Here is an 18272-nt window from a genome sequence, read left to right on the forward strand (position 1 = left end):
TTTTTTGTTTTTGTTTTTGTTTTGTTTTGTTTTTTGCTATTTCTGTCAAACCTAGATCCAGGGAAAGGGTCTAGGAAATTTTGCCAGGTATGTACATGAGAGGCCCTGACCCTCAAGCCTTCATGATAGATTTTTGGGGTCCACCTGAGTCCAGCCCAGGTGGCTAGGGGGAGAAACCCTGAGAAGCTCTGGCCCTACCTCACCATGTGGACACAAAGCAAGAGCAGAGAACCACACTTATGTGAAACTATACTTTATTAGTGGGCTTGTCTTCTCAAGCCCAGATTCAGGAACAAATCACATCTCTCAGTCTGCTTGGCCTGATTCATTCAGAGAGGATCCTAAATGTCACAGCCATCCACCCAGTCGCTGAGGTCCTTGCCCTGGCAGTGACGCCGCCAAGTCTCCCTGAGGATGGAGGATGAGGGAGAAGAAAGACCAATCAGCTGCAGCCGTCAGTCCTGCCCCAAGTAGACCAAGAAGGAGGTGTGCACCATAAACCAGAAGTGAGGTGCAGAAAGGGGCTAGCAAGGGGAAGAGAGGGAGGTAAACTGGACTAGCTAGCAAAGAGCCCTGGAGAAGAAACGAAAAAGGAAGAAAATGATCTAGCTTATGAAGTCTTTTATCTAGCCTCCTGATTTTACCAATGGAAAGAGTATGCTTTGCTCAGGTTCACCCAGAGATCAGTGTCAAATACCTGCTCAAGTCCAGAGCTGTTGCCCAATGTTCTTTTCCTATACCATGCTGCTTCTGCTGACCATGAAACCACCTTCCATGTGGACAGCCTTTTTGTAGTTTACACCCACCACCCATTTACCCACCACCACCACCTCCCCATCCGCCCTATCAGGTAGATGGGGCAGATAGGGCAGATATTGTGTTCCCTATATTCCAAATTAAAGTGAAATGAATGCAACATTATTTTCTCAAGATCCACAGCCAGCAAATGACATAACTAAGTACAGCCAGTATCTCGATTGTTGGTAACTATAGTGCACAGGCTTTTTCAGGATCATTGCTTGTTCTAGCATCACAACAGCATCTTGAGGAAGATAAGCAAGATCCTGCAGCCTGAAGAGCTACAGGGGTCCCAGTCTTTGATAACTCTTGTCCTCAAAGATGTCAAGGTCAAAAAGCCAATGACCAAGAATGGCCCTAAAGGGCTTCGATATCACCCAAGGGTGCTCAACTGCTTGTTGGTCTCTTCCACAAGACTGAGTTCTTGAGTGAAAAGGGGTGTGTGTCAGCCAGCTCTGGAGCCCAACACTGACACCCAAAGTCTGGAACAGATGAGTTCTCACTGCATGTGTGTGCAAGGAATAATCACCACCCTTTTCACCTTCTGGGGTCACTTCCCACCATTAGGCTCAGCCGCCTCTCAGTGGTTACGCATGCCATGTATAACCAGTGTACAAGAGAGAGCTGTTTTTTTTAATTTATTATCACTCCAGGGTAGTCCCCGCCCAACCCCAAGCCTCAAATCTTAGATTCATGCCTAAGACTGCATGCACCCTTTTGGACTTTATGGATGTGCATTATGTCACTCTTCACTGCAGATTCAGTTTCTAGAGCTTCAACTGATCTCAAACCAACTTATCTCCAAAACTGTGGCCATTTTCAAGGACCACCTCTGACATTCTCTAGATTCACAGACATTCTCATGGGTCCTTCCTCCCTCACTGGCCACATACCACCTGTCCCTGTCCCTACCACCCCTTTTCTTGTCCACTACCAGCACAACTGCCCCAGTCCAAGTCCTGTGTCTCCCATCAGACTCTTGCCAAATCTTCCCCACTGCTCCCCCCACCCAAGCCCTAGTCTCCCCCTTCCTTCTGCTCATGGGCTGATACTGAGTGCCTTCCAAATTACCTATCAGCATCGTCACCATCACATCTGCTTATGGCTCTGGTGCTCCAGCCCCTGGAGTAGTTTATCTTCCTTGGAGTCTGCCCCTTGCTGGTGACTCATCCAGAAATATGAATAAAGGGAGGTCTGAGAGTCTAAGCAAAACACGGCCTCCGAGGTGCCCCTCTGGACCAAAGACCTGATCAACTGCCCCATTCAACTTCCTTGCCCATAAGGATGGCTTCCAAGGCCATCTTGTGGGATGAAGGCGAAAAAAGAGAAGGTTGACAAGGCAAGGCTCCAAGGGCCCGGCCATGCTTCCAGAAAGGACCCTAATTTTTGATCTGTTCTACATCTTGGGCTTTTATGAAAATTTTAGTTTAGACACGGATGTCACAGTTAAAAATATATTCATCAGAGTCTGGTCTACTGGAGGCAGGCGGCAGGCATCCCAACACAGGCAAGTATTGGAAGAGCCGGATTTGGCTCTGTGACCCACAAAGGATTGTTTACCCTCCTGGATACTCAGTGGGGTGTATGGATATTCTTCAATGGTCATTCCCACCTCCAAAAGTTGTCATGCAGGGTAGATGGTGAAGTCCCAGACAGAGTGGGCACTCAGGAAAGGTTAGTTCCCTGCTGATGTCCACTAGTCCTGGCCATACCACCTTGGGGAAGGAGGATGGTGAGCAGCACCAGCCCCAATTACTTACCAGCTGCCCAGACCCAAAGGCTCTTGAACTACCTTCATGGCACAGATAATAGTATCCCTGAGGTTAGGATTCAACAAATCTGGGGTAGGAGGTAGAGAGATAGGATGAAGGAGCAGGGGTTAAAGTTGGAACAAACACACACACACAAACACACACACCACCTTCCATCCCAAGGTGATGCCCCCCCCAACCCTAAACCCTATCCCTACCCAACCCTATCTCTGTACCACTCTGGAAGCACAGACGTCACTCTACTTACCCCCCTACCCCACATCAGAAGCAATCCCCCCTCCATTCATACAGCTGTCAGGATAGCCTCCCATATGGGCCCCCAAATCAGATTCATGGAGAAAATGCCCCAAACTGCTTTCCTTGGTAGGCCTAGCAGGCTAGGGGTGGGGAAGTGGTGGGAGAGGACAGGAGGAAGGAATCTCCATTCAGAGATGAAAGCAGGAGGAGCAAACAAAACAGGGAAGAGGCAAGGGCTCGGGCAGCCCCAGACCCAGGCTGCCTACCAGTGCAGTACATCTGGCACAGGTTGGGAACCTGGGGATTGAGATTTTTGCACCACTTCCTGCTGTTGATCTGAAAGAGGCCATTGTTGGTGCTCCCATCTGCCTCATGGTCCACGGCAGCTGTGTTGAAGCCACTCGCGAAGTAAGCAAGGCAGACCCCTGCATATAGTGGAGACACAGGCCTGTGGGTCAGGAGGTGAAGGCCAACCCAGACCAGGTGCTCACAGTGCAGGTCCCACAGGTAGCAACTCCAAGCCTCAGCTCCTGCTTGCAGGTGAGCAGGGTACATGCCCTCCTACCTATTTTACAAACAAGTTCATGAAGTTTCAGAGGAGCAACGTGACTTATTCAAAGTTACAAACCAAACCACAAGAGTCAAGACTGGCCCTCAAGCCGACTGACTCCTAGGCCTTCAGACTGCACATTATCTCACTGTTCAGCACACCTTAGGCTTCAATGAACATTTGTGGGCTGGATGAACAAGAGCTAAATCTTCAGAGGCAAGGATAGGGAGACAGCGGTGGGGATTATAGAGGAGCTGAGACTCAAGAAAGGATTCCAGCTGTAACTGTACATCACAAATGGCTTCCAGAAATTGTACCAGTTTGTAAAAGTTTGGCATTACTGGTGTGATCAGTTTGTCCTAAACATTAACAGAATGTCTGATCCATGCGAGTACTAAACCAGTAATCTTGTCCTTGTTTTACAAATGAGAACCTCAGTTCTCAGTTCTCATCACATCTTGGGTAAGAAGGGGGTGGGGGCAGAGAGGAAGCAGTGGTGGAAGGGTCCTGGGTCCCACCAAGGCGAGGGGTTCTCACAGTCAGCCAGGCTGTATCCCCGGTATCCCCCCAGGCCAAAATCCTGCAGCACTCTGGCCAGCTCGCAGCGACTGTAGACCTTGGCCTGGCAGGTGGTGAGCAGGCAGCTGAGCAGAGAGGCAAAGGCCAGCAACATGATCCGCTCCCTGGAAGCCCAGCTCCAGGCGTCCATGCAGGCAGCCGAAGCAGAGCCCCCGCCACCCTGGCTCAGAGCTGGACTCAGATGGCAGGCGGCTCAACAGTCCTGGTCCACTCACCGAAGGCTACCCCTTGAAAAAAGGAGGGACATGGGGCCTGAGCATCCCCCCAGGAAAGAGACAGCCCCAGCACCACCCTGGCTTCAGCCCTCCCTCTGATACACACTGGCTCTTTCCCACCACCAGGGGAACGTTCAGAGAGCAATGGTGGGATACTTGTGCTCGTATTCTAAGAGGCGAGCGGAGTTGCTGGCATAGTGTGCCTGTGCAGTGGAAGTTTCTTAAACTGAAATACACTGAAGTCATCACTACAAGGGCAGGAGCCCTCCCCATCAAAGGTAGGGAGAGAGGGAGATAATTAACCTGGCTGAGTTCTTAAAATATGACACTACACTGGGCCTTTCCTTTTTTCTTTTTTTGGATATTTTCTAACTTTATCTCAACTAATCCTCTCAACAATTCAAGGGTGGCAGGATTAATTCATAGATGATGGCTATAGAGAGACTGTCTTTGATTTTTCTGTAGTAAAGTGACTTAAAATTTCATCCTGAGCATTTCACAGCAAGTCTGGTGGGCTAAGGAGTCAAGGCTGGGGATTCAGAAGCATGGACCTGCCACTGTGGTCTCCTCACCCTCCCAGTCCAGGCCCTGCACATTCCCCTCCATCTCCGACCACCACCCTTTATTTCCAGGCCCCTCTCTGTCCAGCCCAGCCCAGGGCCCTTGTTAACAACTGCAGAAAGAGGGGGATGGGGCTCACCAACCAGGTGTTACCGCCACCAGATCTGATACAGCAGTGACAATGGCAGCTCCAACAGGGGCCCAAAACCCTGCTTCAGCTCAGGGTGGCCCCCATGATGCTGCCAGAGTCCAGGGTACCTGGCGTTAAGAGAATGATGGGGGAGGGTGGGTTCCACACTGAAGTAGCCTCTGGAACTGCCCAGTTCTGTGAGCTCATCTTCTAGAACCATCTTCACCCACTGAGTTTTTAGTAACCCACCTGAGCTCCTCAATTTCAGGCCCTGAGAACATATTAGGAGTCTCTTAGCCAGCTCTCTTGCCTACCTCTACACACAAACACACACACACACACACGCACGCACGCATGCACGCACGCACGCACGTGCTACTATGAAGGATGACTCTCCTCCAACAGATGCTTCTGGTGGCTGCCCAGAGATGATGGTGGATGCCCACTGCCTCCCCAGGCAGCCTATCTCAACATTGAATACCTGTGGCTGCCAGAAAATTCTTCCTTAATGCTGAGGCACAAACCACCCCCTGTCTCCATCTGGAGGATGATGGTTCCTTATGGACAGGCCAGGACAAAGGTGATGTCGTCAACCCTCAAGCTTCAGGGAGAGAGAAGTGAAATGGAAGAGCAAGTGACACCCATGACTGTGGCCCACCACGGTGCCCCTCCCCGTCCCTGCTTAGAGGCCGTGTGACACAGCGGTTGGAACAGGGACTTTCGGGTCAGTCTGACCTGGGCACGGCACAGGGTTAGGGACTACCGGCTGGGTGGACCAGGGAAAGTGACTTAGCCTCTTTGTTCCCTCAACTCTCAAGTGGGAATAACAAAACCTGGAACATATTCATTGATGTCTAACACTTAGTACTAGAGAGCGCGTAGTGCTCAGGGTGTTCGACAAAGAGGAGCTCTGACACCACAACAGACAGACTCATGTGGGTCAAGCTACTCTGTGCCCAGATTATTGCCTGGGCCCCGCCCAAGCCATCCTGCTCCAATTGCAGGCTGGCCAGCATCACACTGGGATTTCTTTCTGTCTGTCTTTATTTGTTGGGTACTAACACTCAATATGAGATGACTCTCTTTTAATCATCCTGTGTGGTCAGTGACATACCATGGCAGTGACATACAATGACAGGCGCAACTTTGTACGACAGACCTCTAGAACATTCATCCTGTTTAACCGAAACCTATGCCCACTGATTAGTAACTCTTTGTGTCTCCCTCCCTCTGGCCCCTTTCATTCTTCAACTCTATACATTTTATTGTTTTAGGTACCTCAGAGAAGTGGACTCACAATAGTTTCTTTCTGAAACCAGCTTCTTCCCTTCACATCATGTTCCACAGGTACATCTATGTTGTTGCCTATCGCAGAATTTCCTTCTCTTCTAAGGCTGACAAGAATCCCGTCATGTGTATATACCACATTTTGTCCATCCATTCATCCACTGATGTCCACTTGCGTTGTTTCCACGTCTTGGCTATTGTGAATAATACTGCAATGAACATAGGAATGTTAATGTCTCTTCAAGATCCTGACTACAGTTCTTTCGATAAAAACTCAGACATGGAATTGCTGGGTCATATGGTGTTTCTGTTTTTAATATTTGGAACCTCCATTACAATTTTCCATAGCCTCTGTACCATTTTACTTTCCTACCGACAATGGCTATGTGCATGGGTTCCGAATTTCTGCACATCCTCACCAACATTGTTGCCTTTGTTTTATTTTGGGTTTGGGTTTTTTTTGTTGTTGTTGTTTTATTTCGTTTTTGTTGGGGGACTTGATAATAGCTATTCTCACAGGTGTGGGGTGATAACTCATTGTGATTTTGACTTGCATTCCTCTGACGCTTAGTGAGAATAGCAGTTTGTTCATACACCTGTTTGCTATTTGCATATCTTTCAAGAAATGTCTATTCAGTATCAGTATTTCCTTTTTTAATTTTTTTAAAGATTTATTTATTTATGCATACAAGAACTGGGGTTCAGGCAGAGGTGCAGGAGGATTCACCAGAGACAGAGTGGGGAACAGAACAGGCAGACTGACTGAAATACACTGCTGAGGGGAGCAGCAGGAGACAGGAGAGGTCTGCTGCGCCATGTGGGTTGCTCCCTGGCTGGCCAGGGATTGACAGCACTGACTTTAACCCCTGAAACACCAGGGATACCCCAGCATCAGTATTTCTTAAAATCTCCCCAGATGACTCCAGTGTGTAACTAGGCTCCAATCTTTGTTCAGAGGAAACAGTTCTGGACATGAGTTAAAAAACCTGAGTTTGGGCCTCCCCAGTGGCATAGCGGGTTGAGTACAGCGCTGTGAAGCTGTCCGCAGCCTCTTCAGCATGGGTTCGATTCCCAGCTGGCCAGGGAGATACCCACATGTTGCGGCAAACCTCTCCTGTCTTGCCGGCTGCTCCCCTCAGCAGTGCCTTCAGTCCATCTGCCTGTTCTGCTCCCTGCTCTGTCTCTGGTGAATCCTTTCACCCTCCCATGCCTCTGGCCTGTACCCCAGTTCTAGTATAAATAAAAATAAATCTTAAAAAAAAATTAAAAAAATATTTTAAAAAACACCTGAGTTCCATGTCTGTTCTGCACCTATTTTTTTGTTAATGAGATAACATTGGTTTACAACTCTGTATATGATTTAGGGAAATATGCTCACATCTTCTCAGATGTATGCACATCTGTGGCTATTTAGTCTTGACAAGTTAACCTCCATTTTCTCATCTACAAGATGGAGTCTTTACCCTATTCCACCCACTGGGACCAAAGACCTTAATCTCCCCAAGTCTGGTTTTGTTCCTCTGTAAAATGGAAATAATCTTTCCTCGCTGTCTCAGCACATGAAGATGCTTACCACTTGGGTCAGTATTGTTGAGTTATTGTTTTTATTGTCCAGCCCTTGGTGGTGATTCTGTCTGGTTGAGTTTTGGGGGTTTTACTGCATTGGCCTGTTTTTACTATTTTATCACTTTTTTTATTGTGCAATCTTGCAGCTTATTTTATTTTATTGTATATATTGTTATTTCCTGCTTGACTTTCACTTTAAAATGGGGAATAAGAAGCAGCAGCTCAAAAGGAACAGTTATCAGGGCAGATAGTTCCCCAGTTGGGGACTGGCAGGTCTTTATTTGTCTGTTGACTTCTGCCCATGATGTTTCTAGTTCCCCAAAGCCAGATCAGATTTTGATCATGTCTTGACAGAGCAACTCCACGACCAGCTCTCTGCACGATTAAGTTCACCACCAGCATCTCTTGCATCTCTGTTTCTTTGCTCTGGTGTCATTTTGGAAAAAACACTAACGCTTGAGGCTCACCCCGGACTTATTATATTAAAATATCTGAGGTGAGGCCTGAGCATCAGCATTTCTTAATGTTTCCAGCTGATTAAAAAGTTCCACTGTTAAAATAAAAATGAAATTTAAAAAAAAAAGTAAAAAAAAAAAAAGTTCCACTGTTCTAATAAACTTTTTCTATTTCCCTAAATGTGGACAATGTTTGCATCCACATCTTACATGCTATTCCCTCTGTCAAACACACCCTTCCTGCCCCAGCCTCCTGGCTAGCTTCTAGTCCTCTTAAAGCATCACTGAGACTTTCCTTCCTCCTCAGGACTCTTTGGGCTGGGTTAGGAATCCTCTATAATCCAGCACAGTGTCCAATGGTAATTTGTAATCTCAGAATCCATCACGCTATATCGGTATCTCCTTTCTCCATCACTTCCACTAGACTAGGAGAATTTGGATGTCTCTCTCGTGTCTGTTTTCCTAGTGTCAAGATCAGGATCGAAAAACAGTGAGTTAAGAAACGAATGACTAACATCTGCTCAGTTGATTCGGAATCTTAGCCCACAAGTTTCCATCAGGGGAGAGCTGAGGCTAACCCCAAAGTGTGTGCCAGGATCGCTGAACAAAGCAAAAATGAGTCCTCCTTTGGCTGCAGGTAGGGAGCCCCATGGACCTCTTAGAGAAAGATCCTCTGGCCTGATCCACTCTAAGCTCAGTGCATTGAAAACAGAACTAACTCTTCAATGAATGGTGTCCCTGGTATTTTCAACTTTGATCACAGTATGTGGCTGTAATTGCAAGACACTGTTATCAGGAGGACTGAGGCGTGTAAAGTCACTTCCTCCTACACTAAATAGTCTCACAGCAGCAGATTCTTTTAATCTTGTGTCTCTTTCATCATTCTGTCTTCCTCCTTAGACAGTAATTTTATGTATCAACTTGACTGGGCCACAGGACCTCAGATATTTGTTCAAACATTATTCAAGGTGTTTTGTAAGGATGTTTCTGGATGTGATTAACATTTAAATCAATAGGCTGAGTAAAGCAAACTGCCCTCCCTAATGTGAGTGGGCCTCATCCAATTAGTTAAAGGCCTGCATAGAACAAAAGGGCTGATCTGCCCTGAGTTGGAAGAAATTCTCCTGCTTGACTATGTTCAGTCTGAGACTTCAACCTTTCTTTTCCTATCTTTGGACTCAAATTGAAATATCAGTTCTTCATGGGTCCCGAGTCTCTGGAATGAGTCTGCCATGGACCCTCCATGGTCTCCAGTTCACCAACTCACCCTGAAGACCTTGGGTCTTGCCCACCTCCATAACCACAGGAGCCAAATCTTTATCTTTCATTAATTAACTAATTAATTATCAATCATATATACACCAAGTTCTCACTTCACATTGCTATTGATAAGTTCTTGGAAACTGCAACTTCTAGGTATAGGATGTATCACAGAACCAATTTTACCATAGACTGGTTGACATACACAAGAGTTTATTTCCAACAGCACATGTCTGGTCTTCTAAATGAAGATCCAAAATAGGTCTACCATTAAAGGATAACTCATATTCATTCACTCATGCATTTTCCAAACCATTTACTCCATGTCAGGGTCATGGGTGCCCTGAGCCTCTCCTGGCAGTTCAGGGCACAAGGAAAGACCTCTCCCTGGACAGGATGCCCTTCTGTAACAGGGCAGTCCCCAGGGAAAGGGAGGTTCCAGGTTCTCTGCCCCGTGCAAGGAAGGGCAGAGCTGAGCAGGAAGGAAAAGCTGGAGAGGAGAAAAAGAATGAAGCAGAATGGAGAGCCAGAAGAGGACCTGGAGGAGGCACATGAAGCACAGGGACATGTGCAGAAGCTGTGCTTGCTTCTCAGCCTTGGACTTGCACCAGGGACTTGCAAGACATGGAAGGAGACACTTGAAACATGTGGGTGAGAGACTGTGGGGAGGCTAACAATGGCAGCCTTTATCTTAATTTTGATTTTCCTTCCAGAATTGTCTGGCCATTTCTGCCCTTTTCCTGCAGGTCCCTGGCACAAGATGCCTTAGACTTGTGGCAAGCTTTTGGGCCTCAGTGGCCCTGCTTTAGGCCAACCCTGTTTATCTGGGCATTTACCCACGAGGGGATGAATATCTTCGGATGCTGGATTCGAGAACTACAGTCTTTCCCTTCTCTTTATTGCACACTAATTGTACTAAAGCTCCTTTCCATTAAAGGTCTTACACGCTAGAGTATGTTTTGTCTTAATGCAACAGATAGCAGAACCTATTTAGAGCAGGCAAGTTTAGGGGGGTTGGGGTGCCCCTCCCCCTACCCTGTAACACTTCCATCACAGGACACATCACACCCACGCACACTCAGACACCAGTGAATTCATGTACATCTTTGAAGTGGGGTTAGAAACCAGAGTCCCTGGAGAAAAAAAACATGCAGACATGGGGGAAAACATGCCAACTCCACATAGGCAGGGGCCCTGATTAGGAATTGATTTGCTTTTCTCATCAATAAGATAAAATTCTACTTCCAAAAATTGAGGGCCTGCTCTTTATGATACATATAATGATATACTCATCCATTTATGTCCATGTGAGTGTATGTGTGTTATGCACGGGTGTATGTGTCCGTGTGTGTTGGTCACACACTCCTCCCCCTTATGATTTGTGCTTTCTTTTTTTTAAGATTTATTTATTTACTTATACAAGAACTGGGGTACAGGCCAAAGGTGTGAAGGGTGAGAGGATTCACCAGAGACAGAGTGGGGAGCAGAACAGGCAGACTGATTGAAATACACTGAGGGGAGTCGCGGGTGAGACAGGAGAGGTCTGCTGCACCATGTAGGTAGTTTCCTGGCTGGGGATTGAACTCATGCTGCAGAGGCTGTGGATAGCTTCACAGTGCTGTGCTTAACCCCTTGCGCCACCAGGGAGGCCCTGACTTGTGCTTTCTATAGTGTAGGGCAGCAGCCAGAACTGGACTGGAGTCCTGATATCACAAAAGGGCTGACTCGGTGAACTTCATGGGTCAGTTAGTCATGCACTGAGCCTCAATAGCCTCACCTGTAAGAGGAAAAGAACCGCCATCCAGGGCATGTTTAGGGGACGAATGAGCAAATAGGAAAGACATCTCTCACAGCACCTGACACCCAGCAGACACTCAATGGAAGGTGCTTTTTAATTATTATTATTATTTGGGAGGGAGCAGAAACGAATAAGCACACTTTTCAGAACTGCACATGAATTGTCAAAAGTCTCAGAGTAAATGGCCTGGAGGATATTGCCATGTAAGAGCATGAGCTTGTTTTAAACGACCAGAGGCCCTTATTCAAGTTTCTGCTGTGTTGGCCCTCATTGAAGTCACAAGATCTCTGGATCAGCAGGGAATTACTCGACTAGCATTCATCTTCTCAGACTTACATCCCAGGGATTTGCTCTCAGGGAAACCGATAGTGTCTAAAGAAAAAAGAAAAATATCAATCTTGGCAAAAGTGCTTGTTCATCCCTGTCATGCGCCTTCCTGATGTCCCCATCCTGATGTCCTTCAGAGGTCAAAATGGCTTTTCCCTCTCTGTTCCCACCACTCTGGTTGATGCTCCCAGGGGCTCTTATCTGGGACTGCGATCATTTTCTGCTGGCCTCTCTACAGCTGGATGATAGAGTGGGTACACCAACCCCATATTTCAGCCTTGCACTGCCTCTCCATCACTGGCAGGGCTCGCTCAGCTGACTCAACTCAGCAGACCCAGGCTCAGCAGCCCATGTAGTCCTCCGTCATCTGCCTTCTCCCCACTTCCCCAGCATCACCTCCCAACACTTTGCCCTTCACATCGTTCCCTGGACTTCAGTGGCTCTGAGCTACCTACTCTTCCTCAAAACTAAGTGCTTAAAATCTCTCTTCATTGTGCACCAGATAACTCCATTTCCTCCTCCAAGATCAGCCCAGCATTGCAACTTCTTCAGAAAGTGTTAATCCAACACTCTCTGCCTCCTGAACCCCCAATCTATGTTCTTACCCAGCACCTCCAGTCTGTATCATAGAATTACCACATCACACTATAATTTATGGTGTGTGTGACCGTCGCCCTGCCTGTGAGCTCTAACAAAGCAAAGAGTGTGTTTACCTTTCTTTCCTTGACCTACTAATGGGCACCTACAAAGAAGGCACTGAATAAAAGTTAGAGACGACATACACAAACACACTGTCATGGGTGGGAGGTGAAGGAGACTCTAAAGGGATAACAGGAGATATTTTGTGGTGAAGGATCAGTTCTGTGTCTTGATTGGTGTGGTAAGTGCACAAACCTACATGTGTTACAAAATGGCATGAAACTGGGGGCCTCCTTGGTGGAAGACAAGGGGTTGAAGACAGCACTATCAAGCTACTGCCAGCCATTACAGTGTGAGTTTGATCCCTGGCCAGCCAGGGAGCAACCCACATGGCGTAGCAGACCTCTCCTGTCTCACCCGCTATTCCCCTCAGCAGTGTATTTCAGTACATCTGTCTGCTCTGCTCCCTTCTCTGTCTCTGGTGAATCCTCTCACCTCCCACACCTCTGGCTTACACCCCAGTTCTTGTACGCATAAATAAATAAATCTTTCCAAAAAATGACATGTGGGGCCTCCCTGGTACACAAGGGGTTAAGATGCAACCTATGAAGCTATCTGCAACCTCTTCAGCACAAGTTCAATCCCCGCCCCAGGCAGGGAGCTACCCACATGGTGCAGCAGACCTCTCCTGACTCGCCAGCTGCTCCCCTCAGCAGCGTATTTCAGTCAGTCTGCGTGTTCTGCTCCCCACTCTGTCTCTGGGAAATCCTCTCACCCCCCACACCTCTGGCTTATACCCCATAAATAAATAAATCTTTAAAAAATATAACATGAAACTGTCCACATACATTGTAGTGATGCTGATGTCCATGATTTGCTATTACACCATTGTTTCATAGTCTGTAATTACTGGAGGAAAAGGGAAGAAGGGAACACATATTTCCCTGTATTCTTTTTGCAACTTTTTGTGAATCTGTAATTAATAAAAAATAAAATGATTTTTTAAAAAAGAAAAACACACAGGCTTGTTTTACTGTTCTACCTAATAAAATAATTGGAAATGAGGAGAAATCAACTCTGGAATGTTTTACAAAGTCTAATTTAAAATTATTTAAAGCTAACTGGCTAGAGGGTGAATGATTAGAATAAAACATGACCCAAATGTGCTTCAACATCTGCTTTATTTAGAATGGCAATACGTCTCTTCTCTAAAGACCTTCCAGCCAGTGCCCACATGGTTGGAACTCTGAGCAGAATGAATCCGGTGGGTTTGGCTGGAGGAGCTGATGGCACAAGGTTCCGATAACGAAACACAGGAGAGAAGCACAAAGCTTCCGACACACTATCTGACCAGAGAGAATGAGACTAGGTGGAACCAAGAATCCTGCATGCCTGACCCATGACTTTGAGAAACCAGCCACCTAAAAAGCTGAATTCATGTCCTTAGCCATTTGGAAATGCTCCCAAGCTGGAGGTGCTAAAAATTGAGACTTCCACTAAACTGCCACCTTCAAACGCTGAAGGCCCCCATCAGCCCTCTAAAATCCTGAGACTCCTAGCAACTGTCAAGGAAACAACCAGCTAACTTCAAAAGCCTAGAGCCCTAAGACCTCAGGGCCCCTGATAACTAATGTCTCTAATAACTTGGGGTCTTTGAGAACCATGAAGCCTTTTATAAATGGAAAAACTGAATAACCTGGGGCTTCTAACAACACAAGACCTATAATAAACTGAGACTCTTAGCAACCCAGGTCGCCTAGCAACCTGGGGGCTCTAATTATCAGTGACTCCTAGCAACCAGGGAGATTGCACAACCTAGGGGCCCAGCACACGCCTGACCCTGGGCCCAGACTTCCCTTCACTCTGTGGTGACTGCACACTGGCTCTCAAGAGGCGGTGTCATCTAAGAGACAGCAGAATCAGCAACCAGAGACCCGTGTCTCACATTGTTCTTATTGCGCTTCTCACTGGCTATATATTCTTTGGCTTAGCCTCCCTATCAGTTTCCTTACATATGAAGTGAAAATGATAATTACAAACTCTAGTTCATAAATTATGGTGAGAATTAGATAAGAAGGCTGATGGCATTTTAACGACACACTTGCACGCTTTCTCCTCCCATCTCAATAGCCTCATATTTTGTCAACTGGAAATCAATTCTACTTCCGAAATATCTTTCCCATCTATTCCAGCTCCATCACTACCACCAAAGTCTCAGCACCCCCTCCCACTTCCTTATCTACTTTGCCACCAGTTATCTTTCCAACACACACATCCTATGATGTTGCTTTTGCCTACAAGCTTCCACTGGCTCCTGCTATTCTTGGCGTCAAGTTCAAATTCTGTAGCATAGTACATAACCTCTTCCAATCAGGCCCTATCTTTGCAGCCTCATCTTCAATCACACTCCTAACCTCCTCTTCCCTCACTCTTCCAACACACCTGAGAGGTGAGCATTAATCATCTCAGTTTCACAGATAAAGTGGGGCTGAAAGAAATAACTTCCCCAAGTGTATATAGTCTTGAAGCAGTAATTTGAAACCAAGTCTATCTCCAAGCCCAAATTCTTTGACTGCAAAGCCCAAGATCTATCACTGCCTCTTGAAAATTCCCATAAATGTGATTCTCTGGTTACACTCTTAATAAACCAACTTCAATCTTTTTCCAAAGCTCTTCCACCCTTTCGTGCTGCAGCCACACACCAGTCAGCTTTGGTGGAGCGTGAAGATTTACCACCAGGGGGTGCTCTCCTTGCACACAAAATCGTAAACATACTTCAGACCTAAAAGAGTCTTGAGATTATACTCAGTGATGCTTAACCTGTGGCCACCTCATTTTGTCATATGACTTACGGTGTAATTTTAGGATCCATGGTTAGAAACTTGCCATCGTGGTGCTACTCCTCAACAAGATCCAGTGATCAATATTTTAGTGACTAGAAAAGTTATTTTCACTAACATCTTTGCTGTTGAAAACAGGAAGAATATACACATTCCTCACATAACTCAAAGCTGCTCTTATTTCCTGTTTGATTCTCAGTATTGGGGAGTGGGGAGCTGATGGGGACAGAGGGAAGATTGTTCATCACTGGTGCAGTCAGAACCTTCTCGTTTGGTGAGTGAGAGAACAAGGATACCCAAAGGGGAAGCAAATTGCTCCAGGGCCACAGCAAGTGAGAGTTAGGATGGGGACCAGCTCTAATTTCCTCGACATCATTTCATATTAGTACACTCACCTAGTAACTAACAAAGGGTACATGGGAGGAGCCCCCTGATGTTCCTCCCAGGTCCAGAGCACAAACAGAGGGACAGTTTGCCTGCAGGCTGTGCAGGGCTCCTTGCAGCATGTGGGAGAGAAACCCTACTTGGAGCCATAAATGGTCCCATGTGTTTAACCCTCTGAACTCCTACATCTTTGTGTGAAACTGGGTTATCAATTCATTTGTGAAAGGGACATGTTCTTCCTAGAAGATCTGGTTTTCACTCCTGACACCTTTCTTAACCTCTCTGAGGGATATTCTCTCAGGCCAAGATCAGAGGTCCCCCAATGGAGGGATTGAGAGGAAAGACTTTTTTTCCCCTTAGCAGCCAAAAGCCAGTCCCCTCCCCACAAACTACAAGGAAACTGCTGAGCTCCAGGTCATCGGGCATGAAGTGGTTCTCGACTGGGGGATTGAAGTCAATTTTGGTTACCACAACTGGGGAGAGGGATGCAACTGGCAGATAAGAATAGAAATCAGCGATGCTGCTAAACACCCTACAATGCACAGAACAGCCCCCTAAAACAAGTAGTTATTCATCCCAGAAGTCAATAGCACAAAAGTTGAGACACCCTGATGTAGCAGCATCCTTCTGGGTCCTCTCTGTTCCCACCTTCCACATGTGGTCAGACAAGTCGTGTTCTCTCTGGGCCACATTAAGTCTCCTGATGTGTAAAATAAGACATCTTGGTTTGATGATCTATACCCCCCTCCCCCACCCATCAACATTACCATCCCGCAGCTATGGCTCCTAGTCACCCTCTGTTAAGCCTCCGTAAGCAAAAAGAGAGTATCCCTGCCGCCATTTATTATTCTACTTCACCTTTTCTATGCTGGTGTGAGGAGAAAACACAGAATTGGTCCTTATAAAATGTTTGTCTTTTTTTAAAAAAAATCAAAATGAATCTGCAGGGTGAAAGTTTCAAGGGAACTGTGATTTACTGAAAAGTGTCTTATTAAAAAGCCAGCAGGCAGGAGAATCTTAGAGACAAGAGAATCACTTTTTTCCAGAACTTTCCAAGAGGCAATTATGGATCTTGGCAGCTTTGCAGGCAATCTAGTGAGGTGGAAAGATCTTGGGCTTTGGCCTGTATGTGGACCTCTGACCCATCTGTAGGGAAAATGTTTCTGTCAAGAAGAGGAAAAAAATTCCACTGGAGGAATCATCTCAACAGCCCAGACAATGAGGATTGGGGGTCATAGAGCTTCAGTGCCACTTCTGACCTGAATCCAAGCCTCTCTTTGACCATTGTCTACTGAGTGTCCTGATTGCCAGTAGGGATGACACTGATGCAAATCAATTAGGAGTCTTGTGAATTTTAAGTGAGAGAAAGCATCCAGAAAGTACTTGATAAATGTTAGCTCTTTTTCTAAGATGTATTTTATTTATTTATGCATACAAGAACTGGGGTGTAGGCCAGAGGTGCAGGGAGTGAGAGGATTCACAAGTGACAGAGTGGGGAGCAAAACAGGCGCATCTACTGAAATACACTGCTGAGGAGAGCAAAGGGCGAGACAGGAGAGGTCTCCTGCGCCATATGGGTCACCTCCCTGGCCGGGGATCGATCTCAGGCCTTTGTGGTAATAGCTCTAGGACTTAACCCCTAGGCCACCAGGGAGGCCCCAATAAATGTTAGCTCTTGTTATTACATGCTCAGATACAAATGAGCCCTAATCAGTGTATTGTCTGCCTGGGCTCCATTGCAAGCCCATTTAAGATTTCTATGGAAATCACAAACATCATCAAACTCCCTTATGTTTCCATGAAAGATGCTGGTGGCCTGTGCTACCTCCTACCTACACTCTCACACACACACATTTTACATTCAGAAAAACTAACAATGAACATTTGATCAAGATAAAGCTATGAAGGGCCTCTCCTGGTGGCACAGTGGTTGAACGCCAGACTGCGAAGCTGCCTGCAGCCTCTGCAGCGCAGGTTCAATCCCTGGCCACCGGTGAGGGTCCCACATGGTGCGACAGACCTCTCCTGCAGCTCCCGCTGCTCCCATCAGAAAGTGTATTTTGTCAGTCTGCCTTCTGTTCCCTGCTCTGGCTCTGGTGAGTTCTCACCCTCCAGCACTTCTGACTGTACTGGTACTTGTATAAAATAAATAAATAATTCTTTTTTAAAAAATCTTTAAAAAAAAAAGACAAAGCTATGAAAAATAGAGCATATAGACTTTTTAAAAAATCCAGTATCTTCTCCCTCTCTCCCATTCCCCCAAGACCATGCCAGCAAAAGGAGAATAGGATGATTGCTCCTGACTGTCTAAAGCGGGCCAGTCATCACCCTGCCCCTGAGCCTCCCTTAAGAAAGCAATTTTGTAACACAGAACCTGTCCCATGGTTAAGCCAAGACCATCTTTTATTGATTAAAGGTCAGGGATGTAGACAAGTTAAGCTATGCAAAGATCTAACATTCTGAAATGTCAAGTCCTAAAGTTAAACATCTAAAACCAATCATTCAAAATACAAAGACATGCAATCCCCAGGCATGATCAGAGTCTCAGCCACTCCACTGGGTCTAAATTCCAGATCACCAGTGTCTCCCCACGCTCCACAAAAAGGGCTGCACTGAGCTCAGAACTGACACTGCTTAAACGGAGTCCTGCAGACATGTGTGGCATTATGGGGCCGTCAAGCAGATCCATGGTCTCCCAGGTGTGTGTTCCAACTGCGGGGAGTACAGAGCGAGTCGGGGGGCTTACAAAGAGGAAGACAGAGACGAAGGGGACAGGACAGTGACACATACAAAAGAAAGAGAGGTGGTTCCGTTTCCTTAAATATTCTAAATGAGAAACAGAAACTTACTCTTCTCCTGGTTAATCCTTTTTTT

General features: G+C 46.4%; 1 protein-coding gene across 1 annotated transcript; it reads right to left on the bottom strand.

Annotated features, from left to right (window-relative positions):
• Positions 1-341: 341 nt before the first annotated feature.
• SPACA3 (sperm acrosome associated 3) lies at positions 342-4030 on the bottom strand (the record flags this gene model as incomplete). Its single annotated transcript, XM_084238191.1, has 4 exons — positions 342-408; positions 2559-2637; positions 3074-3232; positions 3895-4030. The coding sequence occupies 4 exons, from the start codon at positions 4028-4030 to the stop codon at positions 342-344; spliced, it is 441 nt and encodes a 146-aa protein (XP_084094317.1).
• Positions 4031-18272: the final 14242 nt, after the last annotated feature.

The sequence above is a fragment of the Talpa europaea genome (genome assembly GCF_964194135.1).
Source record: "Talpa europaea genome assembly, chromosome: 7".
NCBI lineage: Eukaryota > Metazoa > Chordata > Mammalia > Eulipotyphla > Talpidae > Talpa > Talpa europaea.